We start from the raw sequence: 25,137 nt of genomic DNA, 5'->3' as shown, positions 1-25,137 counted from the left end.
TTGTTTCCTTGCTGTACAGGATTACTTTCTGAACTGACTGTTGTCCAATGTCTGAGCATAGTTGTTCCATATTTCATTTTATATTTGCTTCTAGCAAGAGGGCTGGTCCTATAGTAGTTACTTTATTAAGACTGAAAGCAGATGCAATAACATGACCTTTAGTTTAGAGCCTCCTCAATTAAGTGCTGTTTAGATTTTCCCATGTTTTTATTTTTCCTATATTGGCAATAGACGACCACCTATTAAAGAACAACATTAAAGAACAAAAACATTAAAAAAGAAAAAAAATAACCCACCCATAATTCTAATACCCACAGTCAATCCCCCCCAACCTTTTGGAATTTTTTTTCTTTCAGTGCTTTCTGTGCATTTTGAAAACCTATATTAACATTGGTCCCTAAAGCATTAACAAAACCACTTTTGGTAAGTACCAGTGTAAGATGATTGTCATTATTATTATTAGGGATATTAATCTTTATCTGTAGGATATAGAGGAAACAGAAATGCTCAGACAACGGCTAGATAATAAAATAAGGGGAAAGAGAAAGTGACAAATATTACATTACTGACAGTGCTGAGAACAGCACTGTTACCTGTGGAGTTTCAGAAATAATTTTGGGAGAGGAAATGGTTCTTTGAATAACTATAGGCACTATGCTGTACAGTACATCTCTAGGGCTTACTCATTTTACATAATTGAAACTTAGTATCCTTTGACTAATACATAATTTGACTAATAATTGCCTCCTTCCACAAGCCCCTGGCAATGACTATACCACTCTCTGCTTCTATGAGTTTGAAAATTTTACGTAAGTGATATCATGGAGTATTTTTCCTTTTGTGAGCTTGTGTGTGTTTGTATTAGTTCTTCTGTATCTGGTTTACTTCACTTAGCATAATGTCCTCCAGGTTCATCCGTGTTGTCACAAAAGGCAGGATTTCCTTTTTTAAGGATGAATAATATTCTATTGTGTGCATATTCAGCATTTTCTTTTTGCATTTGTCATTGGACATTTAAATTGCTTCTATGTCTTGACTGTTAATGAATAATGCTGCAATGAACATAGGATTTCAGATATTTCTTCAATATTGATTTCAATTCCTTCAGATATATACCCAGAAGTGAGATTACTGGATCATATGATAGTTCTATCTATTCTTAATTTTTTGAGATACCTCCAAACTGTTTTCCATAGTAGCTGTACCAATTTACATTCCACCAACAATGTACAAGGTTTTCCTTTTCTCCACATCCTTGCCAATACTAATTACCTTCTGGGTTTTGTATTTTTAAACTTTTTTTATAGTAACCATCCTAACAGGGGTAATATAATAGTTCATTGTTTTGATTGACACTTCCATGATGATTAGTGATGGTATGCAACTTTTCATGTACCTCTTGGTCATTTGTACGTCTTCTCTGGAGACATGTTTATTCAGTTTTCTTGTCCATTTAAAAAATTCGATTATTTGATTTATTATTACTTTTTTGCCATTCAGTTGTATGAGTTCCTTATATATTTCAGATATTAACCCTTTTCAGATTTACGGTTCGCAAATATTTTCTCCCATTTCATAGATTGCCTTTTCGTTTTGTTGATTGTTTCCTTTGCTGTGCAGAAGATTATTGTTAGGTTTTTGTTTTGTTTTGTTTTGTTTTTTATATCTCATTTGTCTTTTCATTGCTTGTGCTTTAGGTGTCAAATCCAAAATCATTGCCAAGTCTAATGTCCCTAAGTTTTCTGCTATGTTTTCTTCATTGAGTTTTATAGTTTCAGATCTTATGTTAATCTATTTTGGGTTGATTTTTGTTGGATTGGATAAGGGTCCAATTTCTTTCTTTCTTTCTTTTTTTGCATGTGGGTATCCAGTTTTCCCAACACCATTTATTGGAGAGACTGTCATTTCCTCATTGTGTATTCTTGACACCCTTGTCAAAGATCAATTGATTGTATATATGTGGTTTTATTTCTGAGTTCTTTATTATATTCCATTTGTCTATATGTCTGTTTTTAACCGTTATTATATAACATGATAATCAAATTTCACTGTGAATATTTTTCTTCAATTTAGAGTATTTATTTAGGATAGATTCCTGGAATTGGATTTAGAAATTGGGAAAATATTTGAAGGTATTATATGATATTAGGCCTAGGGGACTCCAGAACTCATATTATGCTAGTCCTGATCATTCTTCTCCTTAGAGTTCTACAAAAGAAACAAGAAATATGAAAACTAAGATACTGCTTTTTATTAATTGCCCTAGTCCCTAATGTTACTCAAGTTCAGAACTCTGATAAGCCTGGTTTGGAATACTCAGTCTAGTCTAAAATCTTTCAAAATTTTCAATCTCCTTTACAGCTTTAAGTGGGATTTTATCAGTCCAGTTCCATGAAGAAGTGAGGAAATCGAACATGCATGACCTTTTAAAGCACAATAACCCTAGCTGGTAGTAAATATGGACCAAGCAGCATCCTAGAAAGTCACAAATCAGATTCTTCCTTATGGGGAAGAAAGGACTAGTAAAAAGGGAATCTCTCCCTTCCCCATATTATTGAGAACTGGGTCAAATTTAAAAATTTTAAAATATATTTGAAAAATTATTTTCCAGAAAGATTGGACTAATTTTCCTACCCACTTGCATTGTACAAAATTGTCTTTTTTCCCGTGCATTCTCATTTTACAGTTAATGAATTCTGCCATTTTTAAACTGTGTAATTTGGAGAAGGTAGCTGAACTATTCTGTGCTCAGTTTTTTCATCTGCAAAGTAAGATGAATAATGTCTACCATACAATGTTATTGGGACAATATAATTATATAGAACCCTTCATGCCTGTCATGAGCTAAATTTTCAATAAAATACTAGTTGCTGGGGCACCTCGTGGCTCAGTCAGTTGTCTGCCTTCAGCTCAGGTCATGATCCCAGAGTTCTGGGATTGAGTCCCACATCAGGCTCCCTGCTCAACAGGGAGTCTGCTTCTCCCTTTTCCTCTATGTCTCCCCCCTGCTCCTGCTCTCTTGTGCTCTCTCTCTCAAATAAATAAATAAAATCTTTTTAAAAAAATACTAGTTACTATTTTGTGATGTTGTCGTTTTGTTAAAATATTAGCTAATTTCCAAGGTAAAAAATGTATTCTCATTGTTGTGTTGTACTTTTTTTTTATATTATTTACAATAATATCATCACGTATTTTTTTCTTATACTTAATAACTATTTGCATTTCTTCTTTGTAAATAGCCCTTGGCCCATTATTTCTTGGCCTCAACCATTTTCATAGTGTTTCATATGTAATCTTAATGTAATAAAGGCATTAACTATTATCTGCTATCTCCTTCAAATATTTTCCTGTTTATAGTTTATCTTTTAATTTTATTCATGATATTACTATCTCAAGAAGTCTTTCTATTTATGTTGTAAATTCTACATGTTTTCCTTCATGATTTCTTAGACAGATTTTATAACAGTCTGATCCTATGCAAATATCACAAGAATTTTAACTCATTCTTTCTGTTTTTTATTGTTTTACTTTCAGTATTTTACTCTTCAGTCCAAATAGAATAATACTTAGTGTATTAAGTGATAAGGCTTTATTTTTTTTAAAGATTTTATTTATTCATTTGTCAGAAAGAGAGAGAGAGCACAAGCAGGGGGAGCTACAGGCAGAGGGGAAAGCAGGCTCCCTGCCAAGCAAGGAGCCCAGTGAGGAACAGATACCAGGACCCTGGGATCATGACATGAGCCAGAGGCAGATGCTTCACTGAGCCACCGAGGTCCCAAGGCTTTCTTTTTGAGTGTGTTCTTTTTTTTTTTATGTTATGTTAATCACCATACATTACATCATTAGTTTTTGATGTAGTGTTCCATTATTCGTTGTTTGTGTATAACACCCAGTGCTCCATGCAGTACATGCCCTCCTTAATACCCATCACCAGGCTAACCCATCCCCCCACACCCCCTCCCCTCTAGAACCCTCAGTTTGTTTCTCAGAGTCCATAGTCTCTCATGGTTCATCTCCCCCTCCGACTTCCCCCCCTTCATCCATGGCTTTCTTTTTAAAGCAAGAATAATTTATTGTTTTTTTTAAGAGGTCAAATTAAGTTTGATGCCTGGAAGCTGTTTCACATTTTCCAAGCATATGTTATAATTAAATATGTAGTTAGTGGTGCAATTTTATACATGGTAATAGTGCTAACAATACATACATCATTTTGTAACAATATGTGTACAGCCATTAGTAAAATCCACATGAAGTCTAATATCCTTATATCAGAACTAGCCAAGAAGGCTTTAACAATTTCATACTCTATACATAAGCGACACTAGGAAGAGGAGAAACAATGGGAGACAATGAAGTGGATTTACATTATTTTTTTTAAAGATTTTGCTTATTTATTTTGAGAGAGAGAGAGAGAGAGTGCACACAAGAGCAAGTGAGCATGAGCAAGGGGGAGGAGCAGAGGCAGAGGGAGAAGGAGGATCCCTGCTCAGCAGGGAGCCCTATGCAGGGCTTGATCCCAGGATGCTGGGTCATGACCCTAGCCAAAGACAGATGTTTAACTGACAGAGCCACCCAGGCGCCCCGTGGATTTACATTATAACCAACTAATAAGAATTAAAATATTCTATTTAGTATTAATTAGAATGATATGAATAGCAAAAACTAGAAATATCCAATTTGGTTATAAACTGAGTATTATATTTTTTTAAGGTTTGAATTTTTATTTTTTATTATATATTTTTTTAGTTTTTCTCTTCCTTTCTTTTTGTTTATTTATTTATTTTATTACGTTCAGTTAGCCAGCAAATAGTACACCATTAGTTTTGATGGAGTGTTCAATGATTCATTAGTTGCTTATAACACGCTGTGCTCATCACAACATGTGCCCTCCTTAATACCCATCACCTGGTTACCTCATCCCCCCACTGTAACCCTGAGCTTTAAATGATACTCTTCTACAGGACTTGATGTCACAAACCCGAAGTTTGTTCTTTTTATTTGTGCAAACAGGTAAAGAGGCATAAATCTCAATGGGAGAGGAAAACCAAACCTTTGTGGCTGAGTTTATTTTCCTTGGCCTTTTCCAGGACTTGCAGACACAGATCCTGCTATTTGTTCCTTTTCTCATCATTTATCTTTTGACTGTGCTTGGAAACCTTCTCATCATCATTCTCATCTTCATGGATTCTCGACTTCACACTCCCATGTACTTTTTTCTTAGAAACCTCTCTTTCGCAGATCTCTGCTTCTCTACTAGCATTGTCCCTCAAGTGTTGGTCCACTTCCTTGTAAGGAGGAAAACTATTTCTTTTTTTGGGTGTATGGCACAGATAATCGTCTTCCTTCTGGTTGGGTGTACAGAGTGTGCACTGCTGGCGGTGATGTCCTATGACCGGTATGTGGCTGTCTGCAAGCCCCTGCACTACTTCACCATCATGACCCAAAAGGTGTGTCTCCAGTTGGCTATAGGCTCCTGGGCCAGTGGGGCACTAGTGTCTCTGGTGGATACCACCTTTACTTTCCAACTACCCTATCAAGGACAGAACATTATTAATCACTACTTTTGTGAACCTCCTGCCCTCCTGAAGCTGGCTTCGGCAGACACTTACAGCACAGAAATGGCCATCTTTGCAATGGGTGTGGTCATCCTCCTAGCTCCTGTCTGCCTGATCCTTGTCTCCTACTGGAATATTATCTCCACTGTGATCCAGATGCAGTCTAGGGAGGGGAGGCTCAAGGCTTTCTCTACCTGTGGCTCCCATCTCACTGTTGTTGTCCTCTTTTATGGGTCAGGAATATTCACCTACATGCAACCAAACTCCAAGACCCCAAGAAAGGGGAATAAAATGATATCTGTGTTCTATACAGTGGTGACTCCAATGTTGAACCCCATAATTTATAGCCTGAGAAACAAGGATGTCAAAGGGGCTCTCAGAAAACTAGCTGGCAGAAAGTCCTTTTCTCAGAGGGAGTGATCTCTGGGTGTGACAGTTTAGGTTAGTTTAGTTTAGTTTAATTTAGTTTAGTTTTAGTTCTGGAAGGAGACAAGAGAGGTAGAGAGAGAGGGAAGGCAGAAGGCAGAGGGAGAGAGAGAATCTTAAGCAGTCTCCCTGACGGTGCAGAGCTGACTCAGGGCTCCATTTCATGACACTGAGATCATACCTGAGCTGAAATGGTCAGATGCTCAACTGACTGAGCCTACCAAGCACCCCTCTGGGTCTGACTTTTAGAACTATGGTAACATTCTTAAAAGAGGTATAGGATTTTGGTAGACAGTTATGAATTAGTTCAGGAAGCATAAAAGTGAAGGACATGTTCTAAACACCATGAATACTCCACACTAAGCTAGAACACAGAAAAGGACAAAAAGTTAGGTTTTCACATTAAGTGCTGTTTCAGAGTTTGTGGTTAATTCAGTTAACATGGACATGTTTTAAGCATGATCACAACTGAATCTAAGAGGTTTAAACTGGATTATTTTGAAATAACATCTAATATGAGTTGCATACATGATTCTAACACCAAAGACATTTCAAGTTTAGATTTCCCTGTCATACAAACCTAGGAATAGGCTCTGATAGAAACAATATATTTGGAAGAGTCTTTAATACTGGGAATCATTTATGGCTCAGAGCTTTTCAGCTTGTAAATGACACCAAAAGCAAAATACTTACTAGTTCACAATGTTCTTTCCTGAAACCTTCAAAAACTTGAGTTTTTTTTTTTTTTAAATCTTATCCCACATTATGGGGGGAGGGGGCAGATGAAGATGGCGGAGGAGTAGGAGACCTGGATTTCGTCTGGTCCCAGGAATTCAGCTGGATAGGGACCAAACCATTCTGAACACCTACGAACTCAATAGGAGATAGAAGAAAATAATAGCAACAACTCTCTGAACAGAAAAATGACCACTTGGGGCGCCTGGGTAGCTCAGTTGGTTAAGCGACTGCCTTTGGCTCAGGTCATGATCCTGGAGTCCCAGGATCGAGTCCCACATCGGGCTCCCTGCTCAGCAGGGAGTCTGCTTCTCCCTCTGACCCTTCCCCCTATCATGTCATGTGCTCTCTCTCTTTCTCATTCTCGCTCTCTCAAATAAATAAATAAATAAATAAATAAATAAATAAATAGACCTAAAAAAGGAAGAAGTAAAATATCCACTATTAAAAAAAAAGCTTTAAAAAAAAAGAAAGAAAGAAAAGTGACCACTTTCTGGAAGGTAGGATGTGCGGAGAAGTGAATCCGAGCTGATATTCGGGAGGATAGATGGTGGGGGAGGGGGCCTCCGTTGACCGCTTCTGGCAAGTGACAGAGCCATGGAGCACAAAATCGGAACTTTTAGAAGTCGGCTCCACTGAGGGACGTCGCTCCAGTGGCTAAGCGGGGGGTGGAACCCTCGCGGGACAGTGTGGTCTCAGGACCCTGGGGGTAACAGAAAGACCGGGAGTGCCTGAGTGCAACGGAGCTCCCAGGTATTGGAGCAGGAAACCAGCTGCAGAGACAGAGCAGAGGAGTGGGCTCTCAGCTCAGGGTTGCCATAAACTGTGATCCGTGGCACAGTCGGGCCACTGCTCCTCCAGCAGGGACCCAACAAATGGCAGATCCGGGGAGACTCCCCTTGCTCCCCCCGGGAGGAGTGGTGCAGTAGCGCACCGCAGGGATCTGCTGGTTTGGAGACTCTGCACAGGGTCGTGTGCCAGAGATAGAAACGCTCGGTCACAGGCTGGGTGAGCACGGCTGGGGAGCTCGGTCTCCTTGCAGCCGGAGACCGAGGAGACGGGAGTGACTGCTTTTCTCTGGGGGCGCACTGAGAAGTGGTGCCCCGAGTTCTCAGCTCCTCTGGGTGGAGATTGGGAGGCCACCATTTTCACTCTGGTCCTCCAAAGCTGTACCGAGAGCTTCCAGGGAACAAAAGCACCGGAGAGCAAACCCGATCAGGGTACTTACCCCTGACCGGCAAGGGTGGGGCAATTCCGCCTCCAGCAAAGACATTTGGGAACCATGGCCCCTCCCCCAGAAGATCAGCAAGAGCCGCCAGCCAAGACCAAGTTTACCGAACAATGAGAACGGCAGAATGCCAGTGCTAGGGGAATACTGCATAGAATCCACGGCTTTTTTTTACCATGATTCTTTAGTCTTTCAAAGTTAATTGTTTTTTAAACTGTCCTTTGTTGTTTTTTTTTTTTTTTGAATTTTTCTTTTTCCCTTTTTCAACCAACATCTTATAAATCCCTTTTTTAAAAAACATTTTTATTTTTCATTGTTAGAGTCATAGTCTATCCCTTCATAGTAGTTACCCTTATTTTTGGTATATATATATATATATTTTTTTTTTTTGGTATATATATATATATTTGGTATATATATATATATGTATATATATATACATATATATATATATGTTGTTCTCTCTTTAAAAACTTGAGATACAGTTTCTTCTAGCAGATCAAAATATACCCTAAATCTCTAGTATATGGCTTTGTTCTAGTCTCCTGCCTGATCACATTCTCTCCCTTTTTTTTTCTTTTTTTCTTTTTTAATCCTCTTCTTTCTTTTTTCAAACAACTTATCTTATTCGTTTTATAAAATCTTTTATAATTTTCATCTTTACAGTCATATTCCATCCCTTCATCATATTAACCCTTATTTTTGTACATATATAAGTTTTTCTTTCTTTAAAATTCTGGGAGGCACTTTCTTCTAACAGACCAAAATATACCCAAAATCTAGTGTATGGCACCAATCTATGCACCAGCCTGATCATATTTGATCATATTCTGTTTTTTTTTTTGTTTTGTTTTGTTCTGTTTTTGTTTGTTTTTAACTTTTTCTTTTTCTTTTTTCTTTCTTTCCCTTTCTTTTTCCCTGCTTTCAGGTCTTTTCTGATTTGTTTAGAGTATATTTTCTGGGGACATTGGTACCCTGTTAGCATTTTGTTGTCTCATTCATCTATTCTCCTCTGGACAAAATGACAAGACAGAAAAAATCACCTCAACAAAAAGAACAAGAGGCAGTACCAACTGCCAGGGACCTACTCAATACGGACATTAGTACGATGTCAGAACTAGAGTTCAGAATGATGATTTTAAAGATACTAGCTCGGCATGAAAAAAACATGGAAGTTATTAGAGAAAACCTTTCTGGAGAAATAAAAGAACTAAAATCTAACCAAGTCGAAATCAAAAAGGCTATTAATGAGGTGCAATAAAAAATGGGGCTCTAACTGCTAGGATAAATGAGGCAGAATAGAGAATTAGCGATATAGAAGACCAAATGATGGAAAATAAAGAAGTTGTGAAAAAGAGAGATAAACAACTACTGGATCACTAGGGCAGAATTCAAGAGAGAAGCGATACGATAAGACGAAATGACATTAGAATAATTGGGATCCCAGAAGAAGAAGAAGAGAGAGAGGGGGGCAGAAGGTATATTGGAGCAAATTATAGCAAAGAACTTCCCTAATTTGGCGAAGGAAACAGGCATCAAAATCCAGGAGGCACAGAGAACCCCTCTCAAAATCAATAAAAAGAGGTCAACACCCTGACATCTAATAGTAAAACTTACGAGTCTCAGAGACAAAGAGAAAATCCTGAAAGCAGTTCGGGAGAGGAGATCTGTAACCTACAATGGTAGAAACATTAGATTGGCAACAGACCTATCCACAGAGACCCGGCAGGCCAGAAAGGACTGGCATGATATATTCAGAGCACTAAACGAGAAAAATATGCAGCCAAGAATACTATATCCAGCTAGGCTGTCATTGAAAATAGGAGAGATAAAAAGCTTCCAGGACAAAGAAAGACTAAAGAATTTGCAAACATGAAACCAGCCCTACAAGAAATAATGAAAGGGGTCCTCTAAGCAAAGAGAGAGCCTAAAAGCAACATAGACCAGAAAGGAATACAGACAATATACAGTAACAGTCACCTTACAGGCAATACAATGGCACTAAATTCATATCTTTCAATAGTTACCCTGAATGTAAATGGGCTAAATAACCCAATCAAAAGACACAGGCTATTGGATTGGATAAAAAGACAAGACCCATTGATATGCTGTCTGCAAGAGACTCATTTTAGACCCAAAGACACCCCCAGATTGAAAGTGAGGGGGTGGAAAACCATTTACCATGCTAATGGACACCAAAAGAAAGCTGGGGTGGCAATCCTTATATCAGACAAATTAGAGTTGAAACCAAAGACTGTAATAAGAGACAAGGAAGGACACTATATCCTAGTTAAAGGGTCTATCCAACAAGAAGATCTAAAAATTGTAAATATCTATGCCCCAATGTGGGAGTAGCCAATTATATAAGCCAATTAATAACAAAAGCAAAGAAACACATTGACAACAATACAATAATAGTGGGGGACTTTAATCCCCCCCTCACTGAAATGGACAGATCATCTAAGCAAAAGATCCACAAGGAAATAAAGTCCTTAAATGACACACTGGACCAAATGGACTTCACAGGTATATTCAGAATATTCCATCCCAGAGCAACGGAATACACATTCTTCTCAAGTACCCATGGAACATTCTCCAGAATAGATCATATCCTAGGTCACAAACCAGGTCTCAAATGGTACCAAAAGATTGGATCATTCCCTGCATATTTTCAGAACACAATGCTTTGAAAATAGAACTCAATCACAAGAGGAAAGTCAGAAAGAACTCAAATACATGAAGGCTAAAGAGCATCCTACTAAAGAATGAATGGGTCATCCAGGAAATTAAAGAATTATTTAAAAAATTCATGGAGACCAATGAAAATGAAAACACAACTGTTCAAAATCTTTGGGATACAGCAAAGGCAGTCCTAAGAGGAAAGTATATAGCAATACAAGCCTTTCTCAATAAACAAGAAAGGTCTCAAATACACAACCTAACCCTACACCTAAAGGAGCTGGAGAGAGAACAGCAAATAAATCCTAAACACAAGAGAAGAAGAGAAATAATAAAGATCAGAGCAGAAATCAATGAAATAGAAACCAAAAGAACAGTAGAACAGATCAACAAAACAAGGAGCTGGTTCTTTTGAAAGAATTAACAAGATTGATAAACGCCTGGCCAGACTTATCAAAAAGAAAAGAGAAATGACCCAAATCAACAAAATCATGAATGAAAGAGGAGAGATCACAACCAACACCAAAGAAATACAAACAATTATAAGAATATATTATGAGCAACACTATGCCAGCAAATTAGATAACCTGGAAGAAATGGATGCATTCCTAGAGATGTATCAACTACCAAAACTGAACCAGGAAGAAATAGAAAACCTGAACAGACCTATAACCACTAGGGAAATTGAAGCAGTCATCAAAAATCTCCCAACAAACAAAAGCCCAGGGCCAGTTGGCTTCCCAGGGGAATTCTACACATTTAAAGAATTAATACCTATCCTTTTGAAACTGTTCCAAAAAAGAAATGGAAGGAAAACTTCCAAACTCATTTGATGAGGCCATCATTACCTTGATCCCCAAACCAGACAAAGACCCCATCAAAAAGAATTACAGACCAATATCCTTGATGAACATGGATGCAAAAATTCTCACCAAAATACTAGCCAATAGGATCCAACAGTACATTAAAAGGATTATTCACCACGATCAAGTTGGATTTATCCCTGGGCTGCAAGCGTGGTTCAACATCCACAAATCAATCAATGTGATACAATCCATTAATAAAAGAAAGAACAAGAACCATATGATCCTCTCAACAGATGCAGAAAAAGCATTTGACAAAGTACAGCATCCTTTCTTGATCAAAACTCTTCAGACTATAGGCACAGAGGGTACATACCTCAATATCATAAAAGCCATCTTTGAAAAACCCACAGCAAATATCATTCTCAATGGGGAAAAACTGAGAGCTTTCCCCCTAAGGTCAGGAACATGGCAGGGATGTCCACTATCCCCACTGCTATTCAACATAGTACTAGAAGTCCTAGCCACAGCAATCAGACAACAAAAAGAAATCAAAGGCATCCAAATTGGCAAAGAAGAAGTCAAACTCTCAGTCTTTGCAGATGATATGATACTTTATGTGGAAAACCTAAAAGACTCCACCCCAAAACTGCTAGAACTCATACAGGAATTCAGTAAAGTGGCAGGATATAAAATCAATGCACAGAAATCAGTGGCATTCCTATACACCAACAACAAGACAGAAGAAAGAGAAATTAAGGAGTCTATCCCATTTACAATTGCACCCAAAACCATAAGATACCTAGGAATTTTGGTTCGATTGAACCAAAGAGGCAAAGAATCTGTACTCAGAAAACTATAGAATACTCATGAAAGAAATTTAGGAAGACACAAAGAAATGGAAAAATGTTCCATGCTCATGGATTGGAAGAACAAATATTGTGAAGATGTCAATGCTACCTAGAGCAATCTACACATTCAATGCAATCCCCATCAAAATACCGTCCACTTTTTTCAAAGAAATGGAACAAATAATCCTAAAATTTGTATGGAACCAGAAGAGACCCCGAATAGCCAGAGGAGTGTTGAAAAAGAAAAGCAAAGCTGGCGGCATCACAATTCCGGACTTCCAGCTCTATTACAAAGCTGTCATCATCAAGACAGTATGGTACCGGCACAAAAACAGACACATAGATCAGTGGAACAGAATAGAGAGCCTAGAAATAGACCCTGAACTCTATGGTCAACTAATCTTTGACAAAGCAGGAAAGAATGTCCAGTGGAAAAAAGACAGTCTTTTCAACAAATGGTGTTGGGAAAATTGGACAGCCACATGCAGAAGAATGAAACTGGACCATCTCCTTACACCACACACAAAAATAGACTCAAAATGGTTGAAAGACCTCAATGTGAGACAGGAGTCCCTCAAAATCCTAAAGGAGAACACAGGCAGCAACCTCTTTCACCTCAGCCACAGCAACTTCTTCCTAGAAACATCACCAAAGGCAAGGGAAACAAGGGCAAAAATGAACTATTGGGACTTCATCAAGATAAAAAGCTTTTGCACAGCAAAAGAAACAGTCCACAAAGCCAAAAGACAACCGACAGAATGGGAGAAGATATTCGCAAATGACATATCAGATAAAGGGCTAGTATCCAAACTCTATAAAGAACTTATGAAACCCAACACCCAAAGAACAAATGATCCAATCAAGAGATGGGCAGAAGACACGAACAGTCATTTTTCCAAAGAAGACATCCAAATGGCCAACAGACACATGAAAAAGTGCTCAACATTGCTCAGATCAGGGAAATCCAAATCAAAACCTCAATGAGATATCACCTCACACCAGTCAGAATGGCTAAAATTAACAAGTTGGGAAATGACAGATGTTGGCGGGGTTGCGGAGAAAGGGGAACCCTCCTCCACTGTTGGTGGGAATGCAAGCTGGTGCAGCCACTCTGGAAAACAGTATGGAGGTTCTTCAAAAAGTTGAAAATAGAGCTACCCTATGATCCAGCAATTGCACTACTGGGTATTTACCCCAAAGATACAAATGTAGGGATCCGAAGGGGTACGCACACCCTGATGTTTATAGCAGCAATGTCCACAATAGCCAAACTGTGGAAAGAGCCAAGATGTCCATCGACAGATGAATGGATAAAGAAGTTGTGGTATATATATATATATGTGTATATATATATATATATATATATATATATATATATATATATATATATATATATATATATAATGGAATATTATGCAGTCATCAAAAAGAATGAAATCTTGCTATTTGCAATAACGTGGATGGAAATGGAGGGTATTATGCTGAGAGAAATAAGTCAATCAGAGAAAGACATGTATCATATGACCTCACTGATATGAGGAATTCTTAATCTCAGGAAACAAACTGAGGGTTGCTGGAGTGGTGGGGGGGTGGGAGGGATGGGGTGGCTGGGTGATAGACATTGGGGAGGGTATGTGTTATGATGAGCGCTGTGAATTGTGCAAGACTGTTGAATCACAGACCTGTACTTCTGAAGCAAATAATACATTATATGTTAAAAAAAAAAAAAGAAGATAGCAGGAGGGGAAGAATAAAGAGGGTAGGAGTTGGAGGGGGAGACGAACCATGGAGTCTATGGACTCTGAAAAACAAACTGAGGGTTCTAGAGGGGAGGGGAGTGGGAGGATGGGTTAGCCTGGTGATGGGTTTTAAGGAGGGCACATTCTGCATGGAGCACTGGGTGTTATATGCAAACAATGAATCATGGAACACTAAATAAAAAAAAAATCTTATCCCACATTTCATAGAAACATAGACTATCAGGGTAAAAAGGGAAATTTACAGTCATTTAACTGAAACATAGGTCTGAGGCTTAAATCACTCCCCAATATTTCTATTGAGTAATTATCCAGCACTGGCCTAAACAAGAATATATAGCTCCATACTCTCTTGGATCATTCCCTTTCATTTATACAATTGATACTTGAACAATATGTGCCAACCCCCAAATATTGGAAAATCCTCATACAACTTTTAACTCCCCCAAAACTTAACTTCTAGCCTACTGTTGACTGGAAGCCTTCCCAAATACATAAACAGACAATTAATGTATATTTGTATATGTATTATATACTGTATTCTTACAAGAAAGTAAACTAGAGAAAAGAAAATGTTCTTATGAAGGTCATAAGAGAAAATATATTCACAGTACTGTACTGTATCGAAAAAAATCCACATATAAGGGGACCCATGCAGTCCAAACCTGCATTGTTCAACTATAGATGGTTCTTTGCTATTACAAAGACCTTCCTTATGGTAAGTCAACATCAATTTTCCTTTATCTTGAACCAGTTCTCTAGTTTTAGTCCTAGAACAATTTTCAGTATCCTATACCACAACTCACTGAAGTCAGTTTCTGTATTGGCCCAAATTCAATTCTCACAGCCAACCACCCACTTGTTTCTTTAAAGTTCCTTTATCTAACATGCTTTGGCACCCTGTATTCATTCTGGTCATCCTCCTTTGAATAAGCCCACTTTACCTAATGAATACCTCTTCCAAAACACAAAAGAGAAATTAGGATTTTAAATTTGGAGTTTCCCAATCTGAGGCTGACCCCTCCATAGGCTTAGAGGCCTGTAACCACATCTCACTTTGGCTCAACATCTCTAGAATGGTCGATTCTGGGGTCCACTTCGGGTTTCATAAACCCTTAGTCCAAACAATCTGGCTGACAGGCACTTGCCTATTTTACCCAAGCATTTACTCAATCACATGTTTAGAGGGGATTCCATGACAACCATTCTATAGTTGCCATGGATATGAGTCCAGGAACCACAGACCTTAGTAGTCAGGAACTACTGACTCTGCAGTAGAAGACCTCCCCAGTGAAGTAAGATCTAGTAGCTAAATTCTTTTTTTTTTTTTAAGATTTTATTTATTCACTTGAGACACAGAGATACAGAGAGGAAGAGAGAGCATGAGCAGGGAGAGAGGCAGAGGGAGAGGGAGAAGCAGGCTCCCTGCTGAGCCAGGAGCCTGATGTGGGGCTCGATCCCAGGACCCTGGGATCATGACCTGAGCCAAAGGCAGACGCTTAACCATCTGAGCCACCCAGGCACCCTAGTAGCTAAATTCTTATTTCTTTCATTCATGCATCCATGCATTCATTTTAAATATTTTTTTTATTTATTTGAGAGAGAGAGAGAACACAAGAAGGGGGGAGGCAGAGGGAGAGGGAGAAGCAGGCTCCCCACTGAGCAGGGAGCCCAAAGAGAGGCTCGATCCCAGGACCCTGGGTTCATGACGTGAGCCGAAGGCAGACCCTTAACCCACTTCTCGGACACTCAGCACCCTCCATGCATTCATTATAAAACCATTTATTGAGCTCTTATTTCATTTTATCTTCTCCAACTCTACTTGTATCCAGTATGCCCAGAGCAATGACTGACGTGTGTTTCACACAACGAAATGTGTGTTTCAGTACACATTTTTGCATTTGTTACTATCTTTTTAAAATTACTGGAGCTGCACTACAATAAACAAACTCTAATCTGGGCTGTGAGGATCAGAGAACACTCCCATACAAACAGCATGCTCTAGTTGAAGTGATACAGACCAGGACAAAACACTAATAGGTAAATTCGGTGACTTGGCTGCCCATGATCATCTAGATGAGATCTATTTCAGTAACAGGAGGAAAAGTAAGGAAATGTAAACAGAAAATTTGGGTACTAATTTAGAGAAGTCTCACCAAAAGGGAAAAGAAGAAAAAAGTAAGGGATGAGAGAGTGGGATTGTGAGTTTTTTTTTTTTTTTTTTTTAATTAGATTCCTAGGTCACTTCTCCCATTTTCTTGAAGACTTTCACCCCTGGATCACTGTCACTTTCCCCAACACACTACTCCTGTTATAGATCTTAGGTATTCTAATTTTTACATAAAATGAAATATTCAGCTACTTTGCATTCTCAGAAGTCCTTGATCTTCATTCCTCCAATGATCTCAGCCATCCACATCATGGTCATTTCTTTATTATTCCCATTACCAATGGTTGCCATCCCCACTCCAAATTCTGAAACCACAGAATCTCCAGAAAAATAAAATTACTGTTTTAAGGCACTAAGTGAATACATAACTGAACAAATAACTGAAAAGTTGAAAGAATTATGTTCCCATTCATTCCACCAAAATAGATGCTGATGGGACTTTTTCACACTAACAAAAGTTGCTATCTCTCTTAAAACAAAACAAAACCCCAAACATGCTATCTCTCCTGCTATGGAGGGAGAGGGAATAAATGGCCAGAAAGCTTCTAAAGAAAAAATTTCCTGCATACACCCAAAAACAATAATGAAGATAATGTATAGATTAGGGTTCTTAGTTGCAAGTAACAGAGGCCGACCATGTGTGATTTAAGCTACCAGGAAAAATACTGAAATAATGGTAATTCTGGTCCTGCAGCCAGAACCACACATATACATTGGTTGTGATGAGAACATGACTGCCATTCAGCACTAGATGGCCCACTTTACTCTGCCAACACCATCAGCCCAGGCCCTGCTGCTGGAGCTGCTGATTCACTGAGGCCAGAAATTTGGATGTTGGTGCTTCTTCTGCCACTGAAAGAAAAAGAAAGGAAGAAATTGTGTGCTGACAAACACTACATCAGTCAGGTGATCAAGGTTAACAGCAATAGGGGCACCTGGGTGGCTCGTCGGCTAAGCATCTGCATTTGGCTCAGGTCAGGATCCCAGGGTCCTGGGACCAACCCCCAAGTCAGGCTCCCTGTTCAATAGGGAGCCTGCTTCTCCCTCTCCCTCTTTGGCTCCCCCTGCTTGTATTCTCTCTCTCTCTCTCTGTGTCAAATTAATAAATAAAATCTTTTTAAAAAAAGGTTAAAACAATAGTGACAAATCACATTGATAGTATGTACCCTTGAGATGGTGTGATGGAAACAGCACTTGATCTTTGTGATCTTCCTCCCCTACACCCATAACCTCAGTCTAATCATGCGAAAAAGATCAGACAAATTCTACTATGTGGGCTTCCTATAAAATATATGACCAGTACTCCTGAAAACTGTAACGGTCACCAAAAACAAGTTTGAGATGCTATGGTGAGCGCTGTGAATTGTGTAAGACTGATGAATCACAGACCTGTACCCCTGAAACAAATAATACATTATATGTTAATAATAAAAGAAAACAACAAGTCTGAGAAATTGTCACAGCCAAAAAGAGCCTAAGGAGGCATGACAACTAAATGTAATGTGGCATCCTGGGTGGGATCCTGGATCAGAAAAGAAATATAAAGAAAAAGAGTAGAAAAGAAAAAAACAGGGGCACCTGGGTGGCTCAGTCAGTTAAGCATCTGCCTTCGGCTCAGGTCATGGTCCTGGGGTCCTGGGATCAAATCCTGGGTCAGGCACCCCACTGAGCAGGGAGAGTCTGCTTCTCCCTCTGCTCCCCCGCCCTTCTCCCAGGCCCTGCTCCTGGTCTCTTGTTCTCCCTCACTCAAGTAAATAAAATCTTAAAAAAGAAAAAAAAAAGGAAATCCAAATAAACCATGATTTTAGTTAATAATGTGTCAATAGGGCACCTGGGTGGTCAGTTGCTTGGGCATCTGACTCTTCGTTTCAGTTCAGGTCATGGTTTCGGGGTCTCAGAGTCATGGGACTGAGCCCCACATGAGGCTTTGTACTGGAGTCTGTGTGGGATTGTGTCTCTCCCTTCCCCTCTGCTCCTCCCCCCTGCTCATGCTCTCTCTAAAATAAATAAATGAATAAATAAAATCTTAAAAGAAAATATTGGGGTATCAATGTTGATTTTCTTAATTGTAACAAATATAATTATAATGTAAGATGTCAATAGTAGGGGAAAGAGGGTATATGAGGACTCAGGGTACTTCTCAGTTTTTTTGTAAGTCTAAAACTGATCTACAAAATAAAGTCTATTTTTTAAAAAGATAAGAAATGGTTTGCTGTCCTTGCTTTTTCATCTCAAGCTCCTAATTCAAAGACTAGACTGGGAGTATCTAATTGATTAAGTCCAAGTCACATGCTATACCCTAGCTGCAGTGAAGACAAAGTGAATTTCAAGTGGATTCAGCTTGTATGGAGGGAGACAGGCTCTAACTAGCCCAACACTCCCAGATGACTATAAATATGGAAAGGGTACTCAAATGATCAGAAGCCAAAAATTGACAAATGTCCACTACAGATGGCCTATGAAACCAAATCCCCCCCCCACTAATGTCTTGACTACCTACAGATTCCAGACTGACCAGTGTAACTCATAATCTACATAACACAATATTCTGAGGATGTGTAGAACACAAAATGTTGAGTGAAGAGATACAGTAGCTTAGCACAGGGAATATTTCTGTTGGGCATTAAGATAGTCCTCATCTGATTGTGTTACTAATGTATTCCCTGCAGCTAGTATAATATCTGCCACATATTAGATCATCAATAAAAATTTGCTGAATAACTATGTGGTCTAGGAAATGTATTAGCTCAAGTAAGTTTTCTCTGTACTTTTTCTTAAATAAATACAGACAGGTTCTAATTCAGAACATCTGGATGTCATGATGCTACAAGGAAACATAGTTTGTAGCAAACAATTGCATGCATCTCAAGGATCAAGTCCCAGATAGCTTCAGAGTCCTTTACCTTTACAGTAAAAGTCATACATTGAGAGAAATCTTACAAGATCGTTCCATTAAAATATATCTGGACCTTTAGTGAAGTGCCTGCAACCTGAAAATTACCCTGTTCACTTAGACAGCAGTCTCAGTGCTTCAGGGGACCTTTGAAGGCACATGGTCAGAAACCTCATATCCATAAGGTAAGAGAGAAAGGCTGGTCATTCTCCTTCCTACTTTGTGTCTTTTCCACTTCCCTGCTCTTTATTGGGTATAAAACATGTTTGAGCCTATGTACTAGCAATACTTACAAGTTAAATTTCTGATTTTGCCTAGCTACTTTAATATGAATTTTATAAAGGTCAACCTCATCACAAACAATTCATAGCACACACTATACCCCCAAACTTGGAAAATATCCATCCATAATTCTGCAATAACTTACTAATGGCCCCCTAAATATTTAAGTATTGAGTGAACAGCAGTGGTACAAGTAAGAAGTGATCTGAGCTTGGGGCTTAGCTTTGTCAGATTTAATTTCCAAAAACTGGGGGATGATAATCTCTACCTCATAGTGTTGTGGTGATGAATGAGACAGTATTTCTAATTTGCTTAAGACAGTAGTGAGCAGAGAGGAAGTTAGCAAAAAATCTTCTAGCTCCCCTTTTGTTTTACCTTGTTCAACTCATGGTCTAGATTTAAAGCTCTGTCCCAGAGAGGCTTTCCCTGATTTACTAGTTTGAGTTCTTCATCTGGGACTCAATCCTGGACCTTCTCCTTTTAGCGTTTTCGCTTTTTCTCTTTCTTTCTGCAATGCCATCCTCACCCATAGCCTCAACTATCATCTACCCAGAATTGACACAAATTTCATACCTCTGCCCGAGACCCCTCAAAGCTCCAGACACTTCTATCCATGTCTATTTGATAATGCTTCTTGGATATCACAAAGTATCTCATACTCAGCAAGCCAAAATTGAACTCATGGGCTTCCGCAAAACTTTTTATCTGGACGCAAAACAGAAGGAATGAATGAGTGACGCAATCAGTGAAAAACATGTTAGACACAAATCGGCATCTTTTCGAAATTCTGCCATGTTTTTTGGTTCCACGCAAATGGGGTGGGAGTAGCACGGAGAAGGTGAGGAAGATTTTGGCCAGTTATCCGGGATGGGTTGGGGGAAGCTAAGAATGTTTGACAGGCCATTCTCCCTGCACCTCACCCTCACCGCCTTCCTGACCAAGGCCCCCATCCACCCATTCCTGGCCCTAGGGTTGGACGCCAGTCTACGGGGTGGGCGGGCTCTGGGGAAGGGGGCGGAACTTGCAGAAACCGCCATCTAGTCCGCGGACTGGGGCCGCGAGGGCTGCTGGGGGCCCTTTCCAAGGATGGTGCGCATGCGTGCGCCGGGGCGTGCCTCGGCTTTTCCGAGACACAAATCTGGCGGCGGCGTTTAAGGGCCAGGGGTGGTCACGGCTTCTTAACTGTGTCTTGATTACCTACGCCGGCTCCCTCCGCCCGCGAGGCCGGCAGCTCCTGGCGGATCTGGCGCCTGGGTGTGACTGAACGGAGCCCCCGCTGGGAGCGGTGCCCGCAGGTATCACCGGGTCAGCGGGCGGTGAGGACGCGGGTGTGCGGAATTGGGAATCCCGCTTGAGGGCGTCGGCTGGTTCGCAGTGAGGCGGCTTCCGGCGCGGCGCTCCGCAGTCTCTGCGGGACCTCCTGGAGCCGGGCACTGGGAGCGGGGGAGGCGTGGGCTGCAGAAGGAAGTCAGTGCGCTGGAGAGCACAGGTGCACAGCGTTTAGCGCCGGCCTCTCTTCCATTCTGCAACGGAGGGCAGCCTCCAGGCGCTCGACTTGATGAAAGTGGCTTCACCAGTGGGTTTGGGAATGACTGGTATTGATTCCTCGTGGAAATACCGAGTGTGGCAGGATCGATCAGCTGGAAAAGAAACTGGAGAAAACTTCATTCCAGCTTACCTTCCTTCCTAGGCGTTCCTAGCCAGTCCTCCAAGCATAAAACTTCAAGGCATCTTCCTTATTTTCGGACGCTTCATTTGCAAACTGCTTCTGCGCCTCTTTATCTGCACTATTCTCCAAAGGCTGTTTTTACCTCAAGCTGTGGCCCTACCTATCAGCTGTTTGGTTGAAACAACCCTCTTTGCCCACAGATACTACCAGCGCACAGTTGGCACCTGTTCAGTTTCCTCAGTGCTCTACAGTCCTTTGAACCTGTGTCACCTAGGTGGTTAATGCTCCAGATTCCTGTCACCTGCGCCTTATTGAGTCCTCCCTTCCCGTGGTACTGGCTCACACTCTTAGCTCTTCATTCGGACTGCCACCATCGTCCTGAAAGGTGTCCGTTCAGTGCTTTAACCGTTCTTGACTTTAATTCCAGTGTTCATCGCTTACAGACCCCTTAAGCTCGCAGTCACAGCCATACCTTGCACCTTCTAACTCTACAAGATGGTGAGTGGAGAGAAACACAGTTTTTAAGGAACTGTAGAAAGGGCCACAACTTAGAATGTACTGTGAGGTAACCACAGTGGAGGTGGAAGCTTCCTCTGAGTCTCAGAAGTTCCAACACGGTGTGGGAGTGAGAATCCAATAGAGTAGAGGACTTGAGTGAAGGATTACATGTGAAACCTCTCTTTCAGTCATCTCCCCAACTTCCCCACCTGTTTCCCTTCCCACCTATATAAAGAAGCAGTTCAGCTAAAGTGCCTTCCTCCCACAAAAAGTTTTTTCCTAAATAAATTGAATAAACCGTCTGAGGAGAACTAAGGCTTTTAATGTGGATGTTCCTTTCAAAGTAAAACCTTTTCACTCTGTTATGTGGAGAGGGAGGCACAGCCTGACAGCCAGCTCCCCCCACTCACCCTAAATCAGAGCATGCCAATCTGTGTGTCTCACCCATATACACATGACTCTCAGGAGGATATCTTCATTCAGAGTAGATGCCCGTTAGAAAGCCAATCTACTGATACAGCCAAAGTAGAAATTGGTACAGCTCTCTGGAATAGTCACCCTAATACTTGATTCTTTTTTTTTTTTAAAGATTTTATTTATTTGAGAGAGAGAGAATGAGAGAGAGAGAGCACACGAGGGAAGAGGGTCAGAGGGAGAAGCAGACTCTCCCCCGAGCAGGGAGCCCGACGCCGGACTCGATCCCGACACTCCAGGGTCATGACCTGAGCCGAAGGCAGTCGCTTAACCAACTGAGCCACCCAGGCGCCCCCTTTTTTTTTTTTTTTTTTAAGATTTTGTTTATTTATTTTGACAGAGAGACAGCGAGAGAGGGAGCACAAGCAGGGGAGTGGGAGAGGGAGGAGCAGGTTTCCCGCTGAGCAAGGGAGCCTGATGCGGGGCTCCATCCCAGGATCCTGGGATCATGACCTGAGCTGAAGGCAGACGCTTAATGACTGAGCCACCCAGGCGCCCCTAATACTTGATTCTTAAGTATGAACAGAAAACTAAGGAACACCAGATGTCTAAGAACAAAGATAAACAGAAGTCTTGACCACAGAATAAAAGGGAATTTAAGAAACAGAAAACTCATATTAGAATTGCCAAAGAAATTTGAAGTAATTGCAACAACCAGACAAGAACAATACAGTGGAAGAAGAACCATCAGTGAACAAGAAAAAGCCCTTAAATTTAAAATATGACGGTAGAAATGTTTTTTTTATGAAATCTACAAGGTCAAGTGACAGAAATCTCCCATAACACAAAAAAAATTTCCAAAAAAATCACTTCTTGGTAGTAAACCCGGGCATAGAAAGGAGGATAGGATGGAAGACTGTTGATTTTCATCATAAAAGGTCTCATGTGCTTTTGATTATTTTTCCTTTTGCCATATGCATGGATTCTTTGATTTGCAAAAAATTTTCCATAATTTTAATTTGTTTTTCACCACAAATTTTGTTCTCCCTTACCTCAGCATTTTGGGAGAGACTTTTAGATTTGTCTATCATATCACTGGTTCAATGACATGTCCCTTTTGTTCTTTACTCCTTCTAATCGAAATTGTCAATCTCTTCATCCATTTTGATATTTACCTTAATCTCATCCTGTTTTACTAAATGGCTCCCTGATTCTGTTTCATAAATTTACCATGCATCCTTTTGAATCTGAATACATCAGGCAAGTGTCCTTTAATTTTTTTTTAAAGATTTTATTTATTTATTTAATTGACAGAGAGGGAGAGAGAGAGAGAGAGAGAGATGCGCGAGAGGGAACACAAGCAGGGGGAGTGGGAGAGGGAGAAGCAGGCTTCCCACTGAGCAGGGAGCCCGATGCAGGGCTCGATCCCAGGACGCTGGGATCATGACCTGAGCCGAAGGCAGTTGCTTAACCGACTGAGCCACCCAGGCGCCCCGTTTCCTTTAATTTCTTAAAATTTTTATTTTACAACAATTTCAGATTTACAGAAAAATTGAGACTATAGTACAAAGAGCTCCCATATACCCCATACCCGTTTCCCCTATTAGTAACAAATTAGTATGTTAATTAGATCTATTAATTAGATCCATTAACTGAAGTCCATTCTTTAATCATATTTCTTTAATTTTTGCCTAATTCCCTTTTTCTGATTCAACATCCCACCCAGGATGCCACATTACATTTAGTTGTCATATCTCCTTAGGCTCCTCTTGGCTGTGACAGTTTCTGAGACTTGTTTTTAATGACCTTTACAATTTTGAGGAGTACTGGTCAGGTATACTATAGGAAGCCCATCTGTTAGAATTTTTCTCATGATTAGACTGGGGTTATGGGTTTGGGGAAGGCAAATTACAGAGGTAAAGTGCTGTTTCTACCACATCATCTCAAAGGTACATACTGTCAACATGTCCTGTCATTACTGATGTTAACTTTGATCACATGACTGAGGTGTATCTTTCAGGTTTCTCCACTATAAATTTATTCTTTTTCCCTCTTCCCATATTTACTCTTTGGAAGGGGTTCACTATGTAGAGCCCAAACTCAAGGGATGGAGAGTTATGTTCCAACTCCTGGAGGACTGAGTATCTACACAAATTATTTGGGATTCTTCTGCATGAGAGATTGGTCTAGTCTTCCCCATTTACTTACTGATTGAGTCAGTCATGTATATTAGTATAGTTTATGGGTATTAATTTTATACTTTGGGTTATTTATTGCTCATATTGTTTCAGCTTTGGCCATTGGGAGCTCTTTCACTTGGCTCCTGGGTGCCTTGGACATGCCCCAGTGAATGTGTTTTTGTTTTTGAGCTCTTACCTAGTTTCTAGTACTTCGGGGTGCTCCAAGCTCATCTTGTATATTTCTTTTTTTCTTTTTTTAATTTTATTTATTTGAGAGAGAGAGCACAAGTAGGGGAGGGGGGCAAAGGGAGAGGCAGAGGGAGAAGCAGACTCCCTGCCGAGCAGGGAGCCGGGTGCAGGGCTCTATTCTAGGACCCGGAGATCATGACCTGAGCCAAAGGCAGACGCTTAACTGACTGAGCTACCCAGGCACCCCCGTATTGTATATTTCTTGCTCCAGTCCTAGAATAAGTCATTTTTCCATGAAGCCCTGGTTCCTTTATTGAAGAATGGTATTAAAAACTGAGATCTGGGCGACCTTTTTTTTTTTTTTTTGATCTGGGAGACCTTTGACCCCCTTTACCCATTTCTCCCACCTACCACTCTTCTCTGGCAACCACCAATTTGTTCTCTGAGCTTGTATTTTCTTTTTGTTTGTTTTTAAGATTACACATATAAGAGAGATCATACAGTATTTTTCTTTCTCTGACTTTATTTCCCTTATCATAATCCCCTCGAAGTACATCCATGTTGTTGCAGATGGTAAGATTTTATTCTTTTTATGGCTGAATAATATTCCTTTATGTGTGTGTGTGTGTGTGCGCGCGTAGATAAATTTCTTTATCCATTCATCTGTTGATGGACATTTAGGTTGTTTTCATATCTTGGCTGTTGTAAACCAAGTAAAGTGCTGCAGTGAACATGAGGGTGCATATATCTTTCCCAGTTAGTGTTTTCACTTTCTTTGGATAAATACCCAGAAGGAGTTGCTGGATAT

The 25,137-nt window shown here is 40.1% G+C and overlaps 2 protein-coding genes across 3 annotated transcripts in view; both read left to right on the top strand.

The window, feature by feature from the left end:
• The first annotated feature begins 5,009 nt into the window (after nt 1-5,009).
• On the top strand, nt 5,010-5,975 carry LOC114219397 (olfactory receptor 2D3). Its single transcript, XM_028116968.2, has one exon. It carries the CDS (start codon nt 5,031-5,033, stop codon nt 5,973-5,975), a length of 945 nt encoding a protein of 314 aa, XP_027972769.1. The 5' UTR covers nt 5,010-5,030.
• Nucleotides 5,976-20,513: 14,538 nt separating this feature from the next.
• ZNF215 (zinc finger protein 215) overlaps nt 20,514-25,137 on the top strand; it is a 32,181-nt gene continuing 27,557 nt past the window's right edge. The window contains exon 1 of one of the 2 annotated variants that reach the window (XM_028116893.2): nt 20,514-20,674. The gene's annotated coding sequence lies outside the window, so the exon portion shown is untranslated. The other variant, XM_028116892.2, reaches the window with a different exon arrangement.

The sequence above is a fragment of the Eumetopias jubatus genome, unplaced genomic scaffold, assembly GCF_037043125.1.
Source record: "Eumetopias jubatus isolate StellerSeaLion01/CBP00866 unplaced genomic scaffold, mEumJub1_p1.0 scaffold_13, whole genome shotgun sequence".
NCBI classification, from domain to species: domain Eukaryota; kingdom Metazoa; phylum Chordata; class Mammalia; order Carnivora; family Otariidae; genus Eumetopias; species Eumetopias jubatus.
This window is presented reverse-complemented; position numbering and strand designations above follow the sequence as displayed.

What these genes read in the sequence shown, in the direction of transcription:
- LOC114219397 (XM_028116968.2), top strand. Translation starts at nt 5,031, where the DNA reads ATGGGAGAGGAAAACCAAACCTTTGTGGCTGAGTTTATTTTCCTTGGC.